Source organism: Canis aureus, chromosome 16 (assembly GCF_053574225.1).
Source record: "Canis aureus isolate CA01 chromosome 16, VMU_Caureus_v.1.0, whole genome shotgun sequence".
In the NCBI taxonomy this organism is placed as follows: domain Eukaryota; kingdom Metazoa; phylum Chordata; class Mammalia; order Carnivora; family Canidae; genus Canis; species Canis aureus.
Genome location: NC_135626.1, coordinates 41,932,577 through 41,952,461, shown reverse-complemented (window position 1 = coordinate 41,952,461; position 19,885 = coordinate 41,932,577). Strand labels below are relative to the sequence as shown.

The 19,885-nt window shown below is 54.2% G+C and overlaps 2 protein-coding genes across 4 annotated transcripts; one reads left to right on the top strand and one right to left on the bottom strand.

Moving 5' to 3' along the window:
* Positions 1-6,893: 6,893 nt before the first annotated feature.
* Positions 6,894-10,663, top strand: TMEM101 (transmembrane protein 101). The gene is made up of 4 exons (XM_077853458.1): positions 6,894-7,112; positions 7,415-7,595; positions 8,733-8,879; positions 9,663-10,663. Exons 1-4 carry the CDS (start codon positions 6,976-6,978, stop codon positions 9,969-9,971), a joined length of 774 nt encoding a protein of 257 aa, XP_077709584.1. The 5' UTR covers positions 6,894-6,975; the 3' UTR covers positions 9,972-10,663.
* NAGS (N-acetylglutamate synthase) lies at positions 10,340-15,904 on the bottom strand. 3 transcript variants are annotated; one of them, XM_077853455.1, is made up of 7 exons: positions 15,272-15,899; positions 14,401-14,675; positions 14,076-14,289; positions 13,629-13,809; positions 13,118-13,289; positions 12,840-13,022; positions 10,340-12,238 (listed from the first exon to the last, which is right to left on the bottom strand). In XM_077853455.1, exons 1-7 carry the CDS (start codon positions 15,704-15,706, stop codon positions 12,085-12,087), a joined length of 1,614 nt encoding a protein of 537 aa, XP_077709581.1. In that variant the 5' UTR covers positions 15,707-15,899; the 3' UTR covers positions 10,340-12,084. The 3 variants fall into 3 exon arrangements, with proteins under 3 accessions (XP_077709581.1, XP_077709582.1, XP_077709583.1); XM_077853456.1 differs by lacking the exon at positions 12,840-13,022 and having other exon boundaries at positions 15,272-15,904; XM_077853457.1 differs by lacking the exons at positions 12,840-13,022; positions 13,118-13,289 and having other exon boundaries at positions 15,272-15,902.
* Between the last annotated feature and the right edge of the window lie 3,981 nt (positions 15,905-19,885).

Here is a 19,885-nt window from a genome sequence, read left to right as displayed (position 1 = left end):
TTTATCAGGTGTGTACTATGGAGGAGAAGGGAATTTGGCTGAGGATGTCTGCGAGGGAGTGAGCCTAGTAATGGACCCTTTACCCCATACAGATGGAGGCTGTCATCAAAATACACTTTGGTTTTTGTTTTGGATTAGCCTTTCTGAAAGTGTCCTGCTGTCATCTTGATGTCCTGGCTATGGGAAGGATAAGCAGCCATGTAAAGCCAGAAGTCAGTATGTGAACAGTGTGTAAATAGAGGATGTTTCCAGTGCCAGGCATGGCCCCTGCGGTATCAGAAGCTCAGCACAGATATCCTGACTTAGAAATGCCAGGGATATTGCAGCTCATATGGAAATAGTCCAGCTTTTAAAAAAGACTTTATTTGAGAGAAAGTGAATGAGAGAGAGAGAGAGGGAGAGAGGGAATGAGCAGAGGGAGAGGGAGAAGCAGACTCCCCGCTAAACAGGGAACCTGATGATTCGGGACTCTGAACCCAGGAGGACCCTGGGATCATGACCTGAGCTAAAGGCAGACACTTAACTGAGCCACACAGGTGCCCCCATCTTTCAGTTTTTTATTTTGTGTCTTTTTAGGATTTTTATTTATTTAAGACCAAGAGAGAGTACAAGCCGGAGAGTACAAGCCGGGAGGAGGGTCGGAGGGAGAGGGAGAAGCAGACTCCTGCTGAGCAGGGAGCAAAATGCAGGGCTCAATCCCAGGACCCCGAGACCACGACCTGAGCCAAAGGCAGATGCCCAACTAACTTGAGCCACCCAGGTGCCCTGTCTTTCAGTTTATTTATTATTATTATTTTTTTTAATTCTATTTTTTAAAAGATTTTATTTATTCATTCATGAGAGAGACAGAGAGAGGCAGAGACACAGGCAGAGGGAGAAGCAGGCTCCAAGCAGGGAGCCTGACGTGGGACCCGATCCCTGGACTCTAGGATAATGCCCTGGGCCAAAGGCAGGTGTCAAACCGCTGAGCCACCCAGGGATCCCCTGTCATTCAGTTTAAATATCCTCTATGTAGCATCCTTGACAGACTGTCTCTACTTGAACACTTTCATTGATGGGGAGCTGTTTGCTTTGAGAAACAACATGTGGTACTGTGCCCTTTTGTCCTCTAACCAGTAGCTCATTTCTAGAACTGGCTAGAGCTCAGGTCTCCAGAATGCTAGTCCTTGCTCTTCGGGATGTTTCCTTTTCCTTGCAGCCCTTCGTGAGAGGCACATAGATATGACTGGGAGCTGTCTAGTCTTCTCCAGTGAAATGGCTTTTTTCGGCCAATTGTTCTGAATTATTGAGAGCTTTGAAAAAATCTTGATACTCTAATCCAATAGTTAGCCACTCCAGTGTTGTATTATTTCCAATTTGTCTTCTGTGTTCTCATTATCTGAAGGGATGTGATGAGAGACTTTAATAAGATCCAGAGGTTGGGCAGCCTGGGTGGCTCAGCCGTTTAGTGCCGCCTTCAGCCCGGGGCGTGATCCTGGAGACCCGGGATCGAGTCCCACATCAGGCTCCCTGCATGGAGCCTGCTTCTCCTTCTACCTGTGTCTCTGCCTCTCTCTCTCTCTCTCTCTGTCTCTCATGAATAAATAAATATAATCTTAAAAAAATCCAGATATTTATCTATGATACTCATCTAGTAACCCTATCAAAAAAGGAATTAAAAAAAAAGGAATTAAAGTTGTTTGAGTATATTTTTTGGTCTGCTCATGTGAGCTCCTAGCGGATGCCATGTTCCAGGTAACACAACATAAGCAATGAAACTTTCTGAGTTTTGTTAACTATTGTAACACTTGTCTGACTTTTGCAAATTGGAACTTTTACTGAGCTGAAGTCTCTGGCAACCTTCAGTTTGCAATATTGTCTCAAAGATTATTATAATTTCTTAAAAAGATTTCATTTTTTTTTTTTTTAGGTAATCTCTACACCCAATGTGGGGCTTGAACTCAAAACCCCAAGATCACGAGTTGCATGCTCCAGTGACCTAGCCAGCCAGGCACCCCTCAAAGATTATTGACAGTGATTTTTCGTATTTTTCACTGTAATTTCCTTGAACCAGATCCCTTAAATTAATTCAAAGGGGCTCAAATCTAAAAAAAAGCTAGGTGGGAGGCTCAAGTCTGATCAATCAAAGGCTCAGATTCATATCCTAGGTTGCTGATGGCTCATCTGCTCTTCCCATTCTGGAGATAATCTGTGTTACTCACCTGTAGACCTTAACTTCTTTGAGGGGTGTTTGGCTGGCATGTGGGACAGTAGGCCCTATCTTTGGGCACTGTGGTTTAGTGGTTAGGAGCATGGCTGGATTCCAACAGGTCTAGGTTATGTCAGATTTCATCTCTGCCACTCATTAACTGGGTGACTTGGGAGCCATTGTATCCTTGCCAACCATTAGTTTCCTCTAAAATGTGTGTCTCGGTAGAGGATTAAATGAAGTCTTTAATGAGGTGCCTGGCCCTTGGTAACCATCTCTTCCATATGGCCATGATGATTCTCTTAAGAGTCTTGCTGGATGGGGCTGGGGAGCACACAGGGGAACCTAGAAAGTAACTTGTTTGGTTGGCCTCCTAGGGCAAGGTAGAAATGCTGGGTACAGAAACCCTGGCTCCAGACCCCACTGTGTCAGACAGCAATGCTGGACATTCCTCAAAGGCCAGAACAGAGTATTTTGACCTTTGGCTTAGTGAGACAAGAAAGAGCATTTCCTTCCTTTGTCTAGAGAAGACCTAAGTGAATTACAGATGATGGCAGATTTCTTAGGCAGGCAGTATAGGATGAAAGAGAAGATGCCTGGCTCCTTTTTGACTTCTGGATGTGAGGTGTGGTGACTTGAAACCTCCAAGGGGCCTAAGGCTGCCATCCTGACAAGCAATGGAACAGGGTGTGGGGCTCAAAAGAAGGCCATGGTGGGGTGAGGAGTGGTGTTCTTAGAAAGGCAGAGCAGGATTCTGCTCTGCTGGTTATAAGGCCACAAGGCCTTGGAGATGTCCTCAATCTGACCCGCCCACCCTCCCCAACCCACCCCACCCCTCTATCCCACCCTCAGTGCTGTGGCTTCTCTGAGAGCTGACCTCTTTACTGCTTGGGGCTAGGGTTCCAGCAGGCAGCCAGGAGTGCAAGTAACTAGAACTGAGATTCTTTCCACTGCCACTCCTGGGCCGGGGCTGTACTTGGCAGGTCATGCCAGGAATACAGGTGAGTGTGTTGAACTTCATGGCCTGAGGCCCTAACCTCAGTGGCCATATTAGGCCAGGATCTAGTCAAGGCTGTGTCCTCTTGCGGCAGAGACTCTGCAAATGTTGGTTGGTTGAGTGACCCAGGGGATGTTTAGGGGGAGGAGAAGGTAGAGTTGCTCCTGGGCTGTGTGGTAAATAAGTGGGGGTGGCTATGGAGTGGGAGGAAAGAAGGGGTGCCGGGGGTTAAAAAGGCCATCTTCCCCAGTGGCTTTTTATCCTGGTAGGCATAAGGGAGTGAGAGGTGGCTGGGGTAGGGGATCGGGATGCTGGGGTCTCGGGCTGCGACACTTCTTGCCAGAGCCTTGATAGCAGGCTGAATTGTGGGAATAAGGTGTCCTTAAGACCATACTGGGGGACATGGCAAATGGTGAGACCCCTGAATGGTATCTATTATTCCTCTCCCTAGCACGCCCACACTTTCCCAGAGTCCTGGGTGGAGGAGTGAGGCATGAAGGTCTGTGTATCCATGAGTGCCTGCTGCAAGCCTGATGCCACTGTCATTCCAGCCCCTTAGGGGCAAGGACAGGGCAGGTGTGACCATGGGCTTACCCAAGAATCTGGTGGCCAGCATTATGCATCTGTCCAGCCGCAGGAAGTGTGGTGGACTGTGGGGGCCTCCACCCACTCAGCCTCCCTCCCAAGCTCCCTGGCAGAGTGGCTCTTGGAGCTAAGCCACGATAATCTGAGTTGCCTGCCAGGTGGCTCCTTCTAGGGCCTGTGGGGACCATGGGTGCTGCTGCTTTCTCATGGTGTCCTGTGGGATCTGGCTGGTGGAGCCCTGGGGGGCCTGGATTTCCTGGAGTGGCTGCACCTCAGCCACAACCAACTGGCCCACCTGCCCCTGGTCTTCACCCGCACCCGGAACCTGGAGCAGCTCTACCTGAGTCCCACTAGCTGACCAAGCTGGGCACAGCCAGGCTTAGGGCCTTGTCTGTCTACGCTGCCTCTTGTGGGCTGGGAACTGCTTCATATGGCCTGGCCACCGTGTCAGGCCTAGAGGTCCTCTGGCTGGGAGTGACATCAGTGAGCTGGAGGCTGGGGTCTTTGTGGCTTGTTGGTGCTGGACATCTTCTCTCTTGTAGACAACTGTTTGCCCTGCTTCAGTTTCAAGGTAAGGTGGACATCTGGATGGCCAGTAACCCCTGGGTGCAAGCCCTGGGCCTGTGGGGTGCTTTCCAGAAGCTTGGACCACCTGTGGCACTTGTGGGTGGCCGATGTAGGCGACCCGACTTAAATTTTGGCTCTCAGCAATTGGGGGAGGTGCTGAGCAGTACGGAGGCCCGGCTCTGCCCACCACCCCGAGGCAGCTACTGTGCCAGGTATCCTGGGCACCATGCTGGTCAGATGGCAGCCAACAAGTGCAGGTGGGACTCCAGAGGAGCTGGGCAGTGAGAGCCCTCTGGAGAGATGGGTGCTGCAGAGAGAAGTGGAGGCAGCTGGAGCAGAGAGAGCAGCTAGAGATGTAGAAGATGAAAAGGGCTGCTTTTCAGAAGTCTGTCCAGCTGGGTTGTCACCCCTGGGCAGGAGTGGGAAGAGTGGTGGTGGTGGTGGTGCTGTGGGGGACACATGGCTGTCTTCCTCTCTCAGGGCCTGTGACCCTACCCCTCACCTATTCTATGACCTAGTACAATGCTTGCATCCTTCCCAACCCAAGAAAGGGATTTGGCCCTTAGTACTTTTCCACAATCTTCTGGGGCCTAGGGCACTAGAAAGCAGAGATTGAAGACCAGAGAGAGTCAGGGTAGGGTGGGTACCAAGGAAAGTTTTGTTAATCCCAGTCTCCTGCCTCTCCCCACGCATGTCCCTGGCCTCTGCTGTTGCTAAAGTCATGAGGATGTGGTACTGCTCCTGTGGGCACAGCCTGGTCAGGCTTCTACAACTATTTTATGGACATACACTGTCCCCGTCCCGGTGACGGTGAGGGCTGTGTGTTCTTGTCACATTTGAATCAGGGATGGGTGAAGAGACTGGAAAAGTAAAACCAATTGAAAATATGATTCTGTACTATGGGCCTGTGGAAAACTTACCTCATGTGGTTGTCACTGGCGCATGGGGGGAGGTAGACAAAATGGCCTTTAATCCAAGCCCTTTCTCATTCCCTTCATCTGAAGATTGCTTTCCCCCACTCCCACCCCTATATACATGGACACAATCCCATTTCCTACATTTTGTATGGATGTATCTATGCCTCCCTCAGGTTTCTGTTATACTCAGGCTTTATCCCAGTGACTGAAAAATAAGATGTGAGAGGTGTTTTGTTTAGCTTTTACTAGCTGAGTGGGAATTTTTAAGTGGGGATGCTCCTTTCCCCACCCCAGGGAACTGGAAACAAACTGACCTGAATTAAATAGCCTAGTGGGAGTGCCTGTAGAGTCTTTTTTTTTTATTTAAGATCTTATTTATTTATTGACACAGAGAGAGAGGCAGAGACACAGGCAGAGGGAGAGGGAGAAGCGGGCTCCATGCAGGGAGCCCGATATGGGACCCATCCCAGGTCTCCAGGATCACACCCCAGGCTGCAGGTGGCGCCAAACCGCTGCACCACCAGGGCTGCCCGTGCCTGTAGAGTCTTAACTTCAGTATTGGAAGATGAGTTTGTGTGTTGCAAGGAGTGGGGGGTGGTGCAGGAAGATAGGTGGAGATGGCTTTGTGGTGGCAATCCTGGAGTGCCCAGAACTTTTGCCCACTTATTTAACAAATAATCACTGAGTACCTACTATGAACAAGACCTAGTGACAACATCTTTTGTTCATTTATCTACTTAGCATGTATTTCCTGAATGCATCCTGTACACTAGGCTGCAAGGATATAACAGTAAACAGAAAGCAAACACCATCCTTGCCCTCACCTAGCTCACAATCTAGGGTTAATCTGGTCATTAAGAAAGAATCCAAAATACATAATTGCCATTGTGCTGAGGGATTAAAATGAAGGGTACCTGATGTCATGAAAACATAAACCAGGGGAGCTAAGAATAAACAAGGAGGACAAAGGAGAAGGTGGGGACCCGGTTGGAAGCCTGATGTGGTTAAACCATCAGAAGATGGTAGTTCAGGCTAGAGCGGGAGCATTGGAGCTGGAAAGGATAGACTCATTTGAGATGTCCTGTGTGCCCACGTCTAATCTTGCTCTTCTCTCAGGGGACGAAGGAGACCAAACTTCTCTACAAGTGACTTAGCCAAGAGAACGCCTTACTCTGAAAACAAACAGACGCAGAGGGGTTGTGTGTCTGTGTACACCATTAATCTACCCCCTATTATGAGCTGGTACCAACACAGCCACATTTAAATCTCATAACAACACTGTGAGGTAAATGTCCTCTTCGTTTTACAGATGGGTTTTGGAAAGTGTAGTGACATGCCCAAAGAACCTTAGGGTTGGATTGAAGCCTGGAGCCCAGGTCTAGCAGCATGCAAAGACTAGTAAGCTTCATTGCATCAGGTTATTGCCCATGGTTCTGGTAAGCTGAACCCACTGTTCCTTCCTCTAGTCTCGTTTTCAATTTTGCAGCCAAGAGGAAGGATCCTTAAGCTGCCATGAGCAGAGGGAAAGGTCGAAATCCGCAGAGGGAACACCTGCTCCGGTCCGGAACTAGAGAGCGAGAGCATGGTTTCCCGTCGGGAGGGAAAGATACTGCTCCCAACCCCCACCCCCGCCGCTCCGCGAGAGCCGGAAGTTGCGTGTCGCCTCCCCGCGCCGGTCTGCCCGTCGGGGGTGACGCCGCAGCGGACTGCCCTTCCCCAAGATGGCGTCGAAGATGGGTTCTCGACGGTGGATGCTGCAGCTGATCATGCAGCTGGGTTCGGTGTTGCTCACACGCTGCCCCTTCTGGGGCTGCTTCAGCCAGCTCATGCTGTACGCTGAGAGGGCCGAAGCGCGCCGGTGAGCGGGCCCACGCGGCCGCCGAGTACGGTGGGGGGCGGTACGGCCCGTCCCAAGAACGGGGTGCGGTGAGGTGGGGAAGAAGTTGGGGCCCTTGGGCTGGGGAAGAGTTGGGACCTCGGGCTTTTTAGGGGCTCTGGTCTGGGGCAAGGTGGGCATCGAGCGTAGTGCAGGGATCCTGGCCGTGGAAGGGCGTCCGGTTCGGGGGAGCAGTGGAGCTTGTGGGAACTCAAGGGGTCGTCGCAAGGCTCTTCTCCCGCTTCACTCTGTCCTCGTTGCTTCTTCCCCTCTCCGGCTCGCAGGAAGCCCGACATCCCAGTACCCTACTTGTACTTCGACTTGGGGGCGGCCGTGCTGTGCGCCAGCTTCATGTCCTTTGGGGTGAAGCGGCGCTGGTTCGCACTGGGGGCCGCACTCCAGCTGGCCATTAGCACCTACGCCGCCTACATCGGGGGCTACGTTCACTACGGGGACTGGCTGAAGGTGAGCACCTCGGCCCGAGGCGGGACTTTGCTAAGGGGAGGAGGAGCCCCAGGCCAGTGCCCCGGGCCCCGGGCAGTTGGGTAATGCATGGTGCTAGCCACGTGCATAGTGTGAAGCCTGGGAATGCAGAACCCCCAGGCTTGTGGAGATTATTCCAGACTGCAAGAATGAAAGGACCTTAGAGACCACACAAGACTGCCTTTCAGAGTGGGAAAACTGAGGTCCGAAGATGAGAAACAGACTTTCTCAAAGTCACACCACAGTCAGCCTTGCAGGTGAGACTAGTACCTGGGTCACTAGTTCCCAGAATCCTTTAAACCATTAGTTTAGTAATGTCAGATTATAGGGCAAAAGGGACCTTGGAGAGTACCGGTTTCAACCATCCAATTTTACGAAATTTAATTTAGTGGAGCATTTATTTATTATTATTATTATTTTTTTAAAGATTTTATTTATTTATTCATGATAGTCACACAGAGAGAGACAGAGAGGCAGAGACACAGGCAGAGGGAGAAGCAGGCTCCACGCAGGGAGCCCGACGCGGGACTCGATCCCCGGTCTCCAGGACCGCGCCCCGGGCCAAAGGCAGGCGCCAAACTGCTGCGCCACCCAGGGATCCCTAGTGGAGCATTTAAACCTGAAAGTGCCAGAACTTATGGCAGGCACTGCAAGCTTGTAGATAATCCTCAACAAAGGCACTGACCTCAAGGAATGGACTGTCAGTCCAGTAGGGGAGGCAGATGAGTGAACAGCTACAGGACAATGAGATTAATGTTTTTTTTTTTTTGTTTGTTTGTTTGTTTTGTTTGTTTTTTATGGGACAGACTCTGTCTTATATAGCAGAAAGAACATTGGGATTTGAGTCTGTACACCTGGGGTACAGAGGGGGCAACTCTTGGTATCTGGGTTCTGCCACTTTCTGTAGGACCTGGGACAATTTTATTAATCCCTCTGGGCCTCAGTTTCCACTTCTGATAAAAATTATCTATCTCTGCTGTACCTGTCTACCACACTTGGAAATGGTAAGAGGGTTCATCAGGTGGAATGGGATGTGTAGAGATGGGCCGTTCTTTGCTCTGGACAGCCAGGAGAAATGTGGCTGCAGTTCCTGACTGGGGTCCCCTTACCTCGGTCCAGGTCCGTATGTACTCGCGCACAGTTGCTATCATCGGCGGCTTTCTTGTGCTGGCCAGCGGCGCTGGGGAGCTGTACCGCCGGAAACCCCGCAGCCGCTCCCTCCAGTCCACCGGCCAGGTGTTCCTGGGCATCTACCTCATCTGCGTGGTAGGTTGGGGGGCCGTTGGCTGGAAGTGCTTGCTTGGGAATGAGGTTTGAGCCCATGCTTGGCAGCACCCAGGGAGGTGGGCAGAATAAGGCCTTGCATGTGCTTCCTGATGGTCTACCTCCTGGGGTTTCCTCAGCCAGTTTTGGGGCCTCAAGGGCCCTTCAGTCTCCTGAGACCTGCTTGAGAGTTCCTTCTCCCAACATTATTGCCACCAGGGAGAAAAGAGGTTGGATTGACCATTCAGTCCCAAGCCTGAGAGAAGAACAGAGTGGACTGGTCATCTCATGGCTCTAGCCCCCAGAGGAATGGGAGAGGGGACAAAGGAGAGGTTTGGTGGGGTTCAGACCCCAGATGGGGATCTACCACTTAGAGTTGTGGGGGTTGTCTAGGGTAGCCAGTTATGGTACTCCCTCGTGGAGGACCTAGAGGGAGCCAGTGTGGATGGGGACCTGGACAGGCTCCAGGTCACTTGGCTTCATCTTCGTTACTGGGCATCGTATCCCATGTGCAGTTCTGTATTCAGAGGTGAGAGCCCTAGTCTGGCTGTGGAGACACACTTCATTCTGAGCCTAGAAGGTGAGGAAAGACAGGCCTTAGCCTCATGAGCTCCTTAGTCTGTGGGAGAGATGCAGGGCCTATTTTCAGAGAGCCCCCAAGTCTGAGATGGGAGTCAGAAGCCCACCTTGCAGAGGCTGACTTGCAGGTGCCATCTCCAGGGCAGCCATCCCCAGACCGGCTCCTCTCAGCCTGCTGGAGAGACTTAGAGGATGGTGTGTCTCTAGGCCTACTCACTGCAGCACAGCAAGGAGGACCGGCTGGCATATCTGAACCATCTCCCAGGAGGGGAGCTGATGATCCAGCTGTTCTTCGTTCTGTATGGCGTCCTGGCCCTGGCCTTCCTGTCAGGCTACTACGTGACCCTGGCTGCCCAGATCCTGGCTGTACTGCTGCCCCCGGTCATGCTTCTCATTGATGGCAATGTCGCCTACTGGCACAACACACGGCGCGTTGAGTTCTGGAACCAGATGAAGCTCCTTGGAGAGAGCGTGGGCATCTTCGGGGCTGCTGTCATCCTGGCCACTGATGGCTGAGTGGCATGGCGAGGACTGAGATGGGTGCAGGGGGTCACCCAGGGCCACCCTGCCTTCCTCCTCGCTGGCCCAGTTGTTTCTTTATGCTTTCTGCTCTGTTGGTTTGGTTCTCTGCTGTGTGTATGTGTTGGTAGGAGGCAGGTCTCTTCCCCGGGTCTGGGCTCAGCCCTTGGGGGTGGTGGGAGGCCTCATGAAGATGCCTTCCAGGGTTTTTTCCCATTTGTTATTAGGGACCCAAGGCCAGCTGCTTCCTGGGTCTCCTGTTTCAGAGAAGGGAGTAAGACAGGGCTTGGGTGGGGGTACAGAGGAAGGAAGACCATGAACCAGAAGTGAGCAAATGTGAAAAGTTCCTTTTTGAGCCTGACGAGTCAGCTAGGCTCTGCAGTGCTTTCTGGAGACTGGGAGTGAGTATGTGTGTTGACATGTGGATTGGGCCAAAAGAAGCTGAGGGGCCAGGCACTACAGAAGTCACGAGTTCTCAGGGCATGCTGGGGGCCGAAACAGCTCTAGCCTGTTGCCCCAGCTTGAGAGCTGAGCAGGCCCCAGTCTGGGGTGTGCAGGGGTCTGGCAGGCAGCGGCTAACTCCCCGCCTCTTGCATTCTGTTTCTAGCACTATGGTTGGCCTGGTTGGGGTGAGTGCCCTCCCAAACACCAGACCACACAGTCCTCCAAAAATAAACATTTTATATAGACATTTGGCTTTGCTTCTCTGTTCTCCCCACAAGGCACGTTGCCATTGGCTGGGATTGATCTTGGGTTCTTGAAAGACCACATCTGGTTAAGGCCTACTTAAGTCCTCCCGTGACCTCTGCCCCGTTCTGGGAGTTCCCACAGGCCTTTGGCTCTCTAGTGAGGATCCTCCCTATAGTCTGCTTTTGATCTGTCCCCAGTTCCTGTGTCTTAGCCTTTTTCTCCCCTTTTCTTCTGGTTTTTTGGAAGAAACCTTTGGTGAGGGCAGCTAGTGGGGAGAACTAATGTTAAGTGTTCACTGTGAGGGTTTTACATCTTACAGATGAGGAAATGGAAGCTCAGAGAAGGCGAGCAGCTTACTTCAAGCCACATAGCAAATACAGCCACAGCCACAGCTGGATTCCAGGTCAGACCTGTCTAATGCCCACGCACAGCTGTGTCACCCCTCTCCTGAGGAAGTCAGAGGCTGCTCATGGGTCGGTTCTGTTGTGGCTCTGCTGTGCCATGGTGGTCCTCTCCCTACTTGTCCATGCACCTCCTGATTGAAAATAGCCCAGCGGCCAGTATGGGCCTGGCACATGGTGGGAGTCAAAAATGCGAAACGAAACCTCTGGCTTTGGACTCCCACCGGCTGAGATATTCTGTTCCCGCAGATGGTGACAGCTTCCAGTGGGGCCTAGGGGGAAACATCCAAGTCTGGGTCTGGGTTGGAAAGAGCTGGAATTGCTATTGGTCTGACTGGGGGATGGAGGGGAGCCCCTCCCGGGGCTGCTGGCACCCAGGTGAGGGAGACGGTGACAACATACATCTTTGGGGCACTCCCATCTCTTAGCTCTTCTCTTCCCTCTAGGAGTCCCCTGGTTCTCCAGCCCTCAAGATCTTGCTCCCAGAAGGGCACTGCTCATTTCCTCTTAAGTGTGAGCTGACTCTCAGACAAGTATTTGTGTTTTAATCAAGGCCTCCTGAAAAGTTGTAAGACCTGAAGGAATTAAAATACATGGTGGAATATCAAGCAAATGGGGGGTGGTCTTTTTGGGCAAGGGAGCCTCAAAACAGCACAGAGACCACAGAAACTGGCCCACCTTTAAGGTTAGCCCTGAGTAGAGCCCTAGAAGGCCAGCCCCCCACCCTCACCTCCCAAATCCCTAGACTGAAAATTGAAGGCCATCTGGTTATAGCTTTGGAGCCAGTGATGGGTGTGTGTGTGTGTGTGTGTGTGTGTGTCTTGGCACACCCTTCTTCCTGTGCTTGTGCCCATTTGGGCATCCCCCTCTGGACAGAGTAGAGTAGGGGTTGCTTCCTCCTCTGCAGATCACTTAGCCATCAAGCCTGGTCCAGCCTGTGGCTGCCTGGGAGCTCCTCCAGCAGGCATGGCTTTTGGTTCACCCTGGTTGTCCCAGGGCCTGCAGGCTGGTGGTGAGGGTCAGCTGCCTGGGTCAGAAGCTGGCTTGCAGAAGGAGTCCGGCAGTCCCTTGGCGTGGTTGACCAGCTCGTAAGAGTCCCGGATATCGGCCAGACCAAACCAGAAGAAGATCCACTGCTTGTTGGAGAAGCTGCCATCACTGTGTTTGAAGTACCTGGTGGGGAAAGGGGGGTGCCTTTAGGGCAAGGCCAGTGCTCATTATTCACTGGTTATTTTGAGGACCTCCTACATGCGAGGCACCCTGCTATTATCTGGTTTCATCCGTACAGCAGCAGCCAAGAGCCTGGTAGTATTAATGCTCTTTTCACAGAGAAGCAGCTAAAGCTCAGAGAAGTTAGTTGACTTGCCAGAGTCCCAAAGCTAGGAAGGTTAGACTGAGGACGTCCTTTGCTCTCTCCAGTCTTGTCTGTGCATCCAGGGGAGGGGTTCTTTTTGGTCCCCACAGACCTGGGTGAGGGGATAGTTGCAGAGGGAAACTAGACATGCAGTGGGCTGGGGGCCAGAGCTCGGCAACTCTGGAGGGTGGAATAGAGCCTGGAAGGTCAGGATTTCTCAGGACTCTGGGAGAGTTGGGGAGTGTCTTCAAGGAATCCACCGCTGTGGGGCCCAGTGCTTTTAAGTGTGCTCTGCTTCTGGGGAAATCTCAGGCTCCCTGTGTGGTCTGCTCCCTGAGGCGTGGCTGTGAAGGGCGGGCGGGGGGGGGGGGGGGGGGGGGGGGGGGTCGGCAGCCCAGAGCCCCGAGGGGCGGGACCTACCAGGGATTGATGGGGTTAGTGACCCGGGAGCGCCAGAAAAGCGTCTGCAGGTCCCGCCGCAGGCACTCCCACAGCATCTGGCCAGAGCCTTGGCCCTGGCGGCTGGAGCTCACCACAAATTTGTCTAGATACGGGGTGCCCCCCAGGACGGGCTCTGTGGTCAGAATGGCGGCCGCGTTGTACCTGGCGCAGCAGGGGAGAGGCAGGCTGGGACCTCTCCTTGGCCCCCAGCTGCCCAGCTCTGCCCCTCGGTCCCTGCCTGGGGCCCGCAGGCTCACCCCTCAGAGACGTAGACTGAGTGCAGCCGGGGGCGCAGCGAAGCCAAGTAGTCATCCCGGAGCTTCTTGCCGAAGCTGGCGTTGACCAGGCTCACTAGGCGGCCCTGGTCCAGGCTGTCTAGGCTTCGCACCCGCAGCATCCGCTCGGCGTTCTTGAACAGGGTCCCGGACCCTGGGGGTGGGGTGGAGGATGGAGGAGGAAGGGACGGAGAGCCAGGTCCCGTCCGCTCCTGCCTTTGCCCTGCCTGGTGGGGGCGGGGGAGTGTCCAGATAGAACAGGGGCCGGTGGGACAGTGACCCTCTTTGGAAGACCTACACAATGAAGTGATTTTTGTGGTCTGCATAGATATGTACATGATTTTCACACAGTGAGATGCTTTCCGCTGGCTGCTGGCTGTTGTCCCTCAACTTCGGTCCATCGCCTGTAGTCCCACCTACTTCCCCTAGACCCACCTACCTCCCCGAGCCGGATCTCCACCCCCCCCACCCCGCCCCCAGGCGCGGCCCTCACCCTTGTTGCTGAAGAGCTCGGTGAGCAGCGTGCTGGCGGAGGTGATGACGGCCGAGGAGTGGTGGGGCAGGCGGCTGAGCACATCCACAATGAGCCGCATCTGCTGCCGTTCCTTGGTGCTCACCCACTCGGCGTTGGTCACCAGGTCCAGATCAGCGGGCAGGTTCACATTACTCAGGACCTATGTCCAGGGCCAGGGGGTGAGCCTCTGGCCTGCAGCTGGCTACGGACTCTGCCCCTGCCCTCCCCGACCCTTCCTTTCCGACCCTCTACCCGCACTTCCTCCCGGAGTCCTCGGCCAGGGAGGGTTCCGATCCGGCACCACGCCATTCCCGGCCCACCCGGCTGGAGAATGACTGAAGCCCTCTGGAAGGTGAGCAGGGGGCATGAGAGGGGCTTAGCCAGGCACAGAGTCACAGGAGTGGGACCCAGAAGGAGGGGACACACCTTTTGAGTGCCATCGTGCAGGCCTCCGGTGGTATTGAGGAAGATGATTTTGGTAGGCTGCAGCGCCTTGGCTAGAGCCGCGGTCACCTCCAGCGAGTCGAGGAGCACCGAACGGCGTGCGGTCGTCTCCCCGATGGGGCACAAGATGGGAATGCTGCCCGACTCCAGGCACCACTGTAGCAGGTCGGTCTCCACTGAGACGATGCCACCATAGCTGTGGGCCAGACGTGATGCTCAAGAGGGCCCCCTCCAGGCCTGCCCGGCTGGGGCAGGGCGGGTGGCTTAGTGAGGTCTAAGGACCGGGGCCAGGGCGGGCGGCACTAACCTGGCATGAGGGGCTGGCTCAGCAGCTCCCAGCACCGACCCACCACCAAAAAAAGGCACGGCAGTGGCAGCGTTGTGCCGCAGCTCATCCACCAGCACCTTGCAGTGCTGGGCAAGTTGTGCCTTGGCCTCCCAGAAGGAAAGGCAGCCGGAGGGCGCTGTGGGAGCCGGCAGCCCGAGGACTACTAGTGGCTTCATGTCCATGCGCTGCAGGAATGCCAGGGCGAAGGCCAGGCTGGATACGGCCCGACTGCACTTGAGTACCTCCTCGTCCACCTGCGCGGGAGTGAGCGTTCAGAAGGGGCCTCAGTGGCCCTGACTCCTGCCGCAACCGCTTGCTCCTGCAGCCTGGCCCGCAGGGCCCTGTCGCTGCACCTCCCCTCCCCAGGAACAGTCAGGCTCCATTTCTGGCTACCGGCGCCCACCTGCTCCGCCCTTTGCCCCATTGGGTCTTGCCATCCCCTTATCTCACACTGGTGTTCCTCCCTCTGTGCCTCCCTGCGACCTTGGACTCTAGGACTCCTTGGGGGGAGGGGCGAGCCAGGCGGCTCCTGTCTAGGTTCCCCACTTGCCATCGGAACTCCTAACTGCGGCGGCGGTGGTGGTGGTGGGCGGGGGGGATTTCTCCAGCGCATCACACTTGGCGGATCAGGGCCCCCAGTCTCCTCACCTGGGCTGGTTGGGAGACTACTGGAGCAGTGCGCAGCCTCACCCGGTCCCGGCACTCGTCCGGGCACCATCTCACCTTTTCCCGCTTCCGCTGCGCAGAGTCCGCAGCCGGTCCTCCCATGCCTGGCGACACGTCGCCGTACAACCGTACAGCCCCCGTCCATCCCCTCGCCGTGACACGGCCGGCGCCCGGCTGCGCTCACCTCGATGACGGCGAAGGGCTTGTCCGCGGAGTGGTAGCAGGTCTGGAACTGCGTGAGCCAGTGGCGCGCCTCCCCGGGGCTGGCTCCGCACTGGTTCAGAAAGGCCTGGATGTCCCGCTGCACCAGCGAGCGGCCTGCCGGGGGCCCGGGGGGCTCGAGGGGCTCGGGGGGGACCGGGGGCGCGGGGGGCGGCGTCCACTCCGGCTCCTCCGCGGCAGGCGCGTGGGTGTCGTCCTCGGCGCCCTCGGTCCCTTCTCGTACCGGCTGGGCGGGCGCCCAGGCGGTGCTGAGCCGGCGCCCCGGGCTGGCGCCCCTGGCCGCCCGCCGTCGTGCGCTGCCGCTCAGTCTCCGGGCGTCCCCGGTGCTTCGGGGACCGCGCAGCCTTCCTCCCGCAGAGGTGGCCCGCAGGGCCCAGGCCAACCGCGCCGTCGCCATGACAACCAGACGGGCTGGCCCCCCCACGAGTGCGCTTCAGTCCCGAGCTCCGGGTCCTGGGGGGGCTCTTAACCTGCTGCAAGGCGGGGCCGGACCAGCCGGGGCGGGCCGCGAACTGGGGGCCCTGAGTGCCTCCGGGTGCATTTGAAGAGGGTCAGGCCTTGGGTCAGGGGGCGGGGTCAACAGTATCCCCGCCCCTGGGGAAGGGGGATGGAACCCACTAGCGCGCGCGGGTCACGAGGCAGAGATAAGGGGTGCGGGGCGTCTTTAATCTGTTGCCAAGGCCGGTTCCAGGAAGGGCCCAGGGGACCCAGGGTGGCTTTGAGGGTCTCTAAGGTTCTGGATGATTAAAGGGGAGTTTGAGGAGGTCAAGAGGGGAGAGCAAGTGACGGTTAAGGTTATCGGGATTGAGGGAGGAGACTGGAAGGAGAGGTGGGGAAAAGTGGAAGGAGGGTGGAGGCGGGCCAACTCTACTGGAGGGCGGGGATGCCTCCCTCCTATCATCTGAACGCAAAGATTGGAATCATGAGGTTACCAGGGTTTGCCAAGCTCCAGACACTGGGTACCACTTTGAAGAATTTTGTCATATTCACAAATCACCCCTTATTTTATTTTATTTTACCTTATTTGAAACTAGGCCATAAGCTATATATCAGACTATAAAGTGCTGTGAGGACAGCTTCAGTGTCCCTTTTCCTTCTTTTCCCAAAATGTATGCTCCTTTCTACCAAGACCAGTGTTTAGATCCATCCAATGGGAAAGGAACCAGAGGGTAAATCCCCGTTATTAGTATTAAAGTTTTCAAATTTAAAGTTTATCCCTATCAAGATTATAACTAGAAGACCAATATCACTTGCTATAAACAGAAGAAAGCCTTAAGAATAAATCCAGAACAAACTGTTATTAAATTCCAGTTAGGTAGTGTTGCCTGGTCTCTTGGTAACACATAAGGCCAGTAAGGGCCCAATGTCAGCTACTCTAGCACCCTGGGAGGCTTTCTCTTAATACATGGAGAATGCCAGGCACTGTGCAGAGCCCTTCACATATAGTAACTCATTTAATCCTCACGATGAGGCCAGGATGAGTATTATTATTATGCCCATTTTTTAAAAAAGATTTTATTTATTTATTCATGAGAGACAGAGACAGAGGCAGAGACATAGGCAGAGGGAGAAGCAGGCTCCCTCCAGGGAGCCTGATATGAAACTTGATCCCAGGACCCCAGGATCATGACCTGAGCTGAAGACAGACTCAACTACTGAGCCTCCCAGGTGCCCCCAAACGTATGTTCTTAAACACAATTTGAAAAGCACCTGGGTGGCTCAGTGGTTGAGCGTCTGCCTTTGGCTCAGGCTGTGATCCCAGGGTCGTGGGATCGAGTCTCACATCAGGCTCCCTGCAGGGAATCTGCTTCTCCTTCTGCCTATCTCTGTGTCTCTCATTAATAAATAAATTATCTTTAAAAAAATGAAAAGGACATGAAAACTTTCACTGGATGTGATTCATTGTTATTTGGTACTGTATCTGCTCACTGCCTAAAAGCACCCTGTATGCTATCACTTGTACACATCCTGCGCTTGGGTACACTGTGCTGGAGTCCCAACTTGTGTCGCTGTAGAGGAGAAGCAGTGATTCAGCCAAGGTCACATAGCTGTTAGTGTTATGGCCAGATGCTAGGTATCTTGAGTTCTCACCACTGCTCTTTTCTTCTTTCTGTAAAGTTCTATGCTCCCTGTGTGGGGAGTCAGGACCCTGAGGACTCTGCCTAAATGGCAAGTGGTGGCCTGAGCTGCTTCTCTCCTGAGTATCCCAGAGGATGCTGGGTGAGGATTGCAACCCCTTCTGGGGATCCCCTGCAAGAACCACAGCACATGCACGCATGCACCCTCCCAGGCAGAAGACTCCTGGCGGGGGGGGGGGGGGGGGGGGGGGGGGGGCTGACCTCTGTGACCTCCGCCACTGACTTTTCCATTTTCCTTTTTAGAAATCCTGGGTTCCATTAGAGAGTAAAGCAGGAAGTGTACCCCCTACTCTGCGGGGTCACCTCTAGGGCCTTCTTTTTCCAGGATAGGGCTGCCCACGCCCTTCTTGCCTGCACTTCCCGGAATCTACCAGAGGAGGGGGTCCCAGCCCCTCATCCGAGCTCCCACCTTCCCTGGCCCCTCTGAGCTCAGGGGTTCCTCCCTCTCTGTCTATCCGCCCCAGCCCTGGCCTCTCTTCACTCCTCTCCCAAATGCAGGCCCCTTCCAGGCCCTCTCCCCACAGCTGTGGCTAAGTCCTGCCTCCTGCCAACTCGGGGCCTGTGTGAGGGCAGGGCTGACTTCTCCTTCCACAGACCAAGGCCCCACCCTTTACAGAAGCCAACAGCATCAGCCCCATTTCCCCTGGGCTGGTGACACCAGCTGGGGAGCTGCTTCCCACTGCTTTGGGCTTTAGCCCAGGGGGCCGTGTCCCCACGCAGCCAATGGGCCCAGGAATACCCTGAGTAAATGATTAACTCCAGACCCAGTGATCCCAGGGCCACTGTGTCCCCACTGCCTCTCCTGGGGGGAAAGGCCAGCCTCTGGTTGGAGAGCTGGCAGTGCTTCACAGAGGAGATGAGTGTGGGTGTGAGGTCAGCACCCCCACCTGACCCCATATCTCTGAATTGAGGGGCTATAATATTGTTGTCAGTCTGTGGTTCTAGCTTGAATTTTCTTTGTTCCCCTCTGAAGCAAGCCGTTATTTTGTTTTTCAGAGCAAAGCTTGTTGTCAGTTTGCCCAGAATCGGGCTCCTGTCTTTTCACCAGGCCCTGGGTCATGGAGATGCTAAGAACAGACATAACCTTCCAACCCCTCCAGATATTTCCGCTTAGCATGGGCTTCAGCCTTGAGCACAGGAGCTGGTTTGAAGGGCCAAGGCTTTCCCTCCTACTAGAGCCCTCCTTGGCTGCCACTCAGGACAGGTGGGCATGGAGGTGATGGTCCAGGGGTGACAGCTGACAGTTCCAGTCACAGCACCTAAGCAAAGAGATACACACACACACACACACACACACACACACACACACAGAGTACACAAATGTAGCAACCCACACCATCCATGAAGATGCACGCAGAAACACAGATGTGTAGACGCACGGGTGTACAGAGATACACAGAATACATGGATTCCCACACCATCCAAAGTCACACAGATGTACACATGGAGAGATACACATGTATAGACACAACACGTCTGCAGAGAGACACAGGTCCACTCAGACACACATTGGCATGCAGAATTGTGCACGTTTACATGCGCAGTGACTCAGCATATACATGAACAGGTACTGAGAACACACAAATACACACCCAGCTGTTGTCAGTGATGACAACGGGGGCACTCAGATCTGGAGACATGAATATACACAGACTTCTGTGTGCACATGCCCACACATGCACACACACACAACATACAGAATTATTATTATTATTTTAAAATATTTTATTTATTTATTCATGATAGACAGAGAGAGAGAGAGAGAGAGGCAGAGACACAGGCAGAGGGAGAAGCAGGCTATGCCGGGAGCCCGACGTGGGACTCGATCCTGGGAACCCAGGATCGCGCCCTGGGCCAAAGGCAGGCGCTAAACTGCTGAGCCACCCAGGGATCCCCAACATACAGAATTAGAAGCAGACATACATCCTAAGATCATACCCATCTACCCATGTACAGAGGCCCAGAGCCACACTCATTCACATGCCATAATGGTGTCTGGCATGGGAGAAGTGGCCAGTAAACATTTACTGAATGAATGAATGAATGAAGAGAAAACAGCAAGAAAGAGGTAGGGCCCTATGGAAAGGGAAGACTGGCTCTGTAGACCCTGTCGTGGGATTGGTCCTACGACTACTCAGACAGCCCCAAGGTGGCCCTCCTCATCTGTGAGGAGGAAGAGCCCAGTGGGAGATTATAAAGTTTTGTGAGCACACACCATGTGCCAGGTGGTGATCAGGGTGCCCTAAGGATGTAGTCCCATTTTCCCTGGCTGGAGGTCAGGAGGCCTGGCTCTGCCACTTCCTTGACTAAAGAGGTTTGGCCAAGGCATTTAACTTCTCTGAGCTCCCATTTTCTCACCCATATAAAGGGGGAAAGAGAATAAAACTTAATCTCATTGCATCACAGTGAAGATGAAGAGCTCTCCATGGGCATGCAGT

Bases quoted from the DNA above. Each gene is read 5' to 3' on its own strand.
- TMEM101 (XM_077853458.1), top strand. From the start codon at position 6,976: ATGGCGTCGAAGATGGGTTCTCGACGGTGGATGCTGCAGCTGATCATG. The intron at 7,113-7,414 runs GTGAGCGGGCCC...TCCGGCTCGCAG, and splicing joins GAGAGGGCCGAAGCGCGCCG to GAAGCCCGACATCCCAGTAC. The intron at 7,596-8,732 runs GTGAGCACCTCG...ACCTCGGTCCAG, and splicing joins ACTACGGGGACTGGCTGAAG to GTCCGTATGTACTCGCGCAC.
- NAGS (XM_077853455.1), bottom strand. From the start codon at position 15,706: ATGGCGACGGCGCGGTTGGCCTGGGCCCTGCGGGCCACCTCTGCGGGA. The intron at 14,290-14,400 runs GTTAGTGCCGCC...TCTGGCCCACAG, and splicing joins GAGCCAGCCCCTCATGCCAG to CTATGGTGGCATCGTCTCAG. The intron at 13,290-13,628 runs GTGAGGGCCGCG...CCCCACCCCCAG, and splicing joins CGAGCTCTTCAGCAACAAGG to GGTCCGGGACCCTGTTCAAG.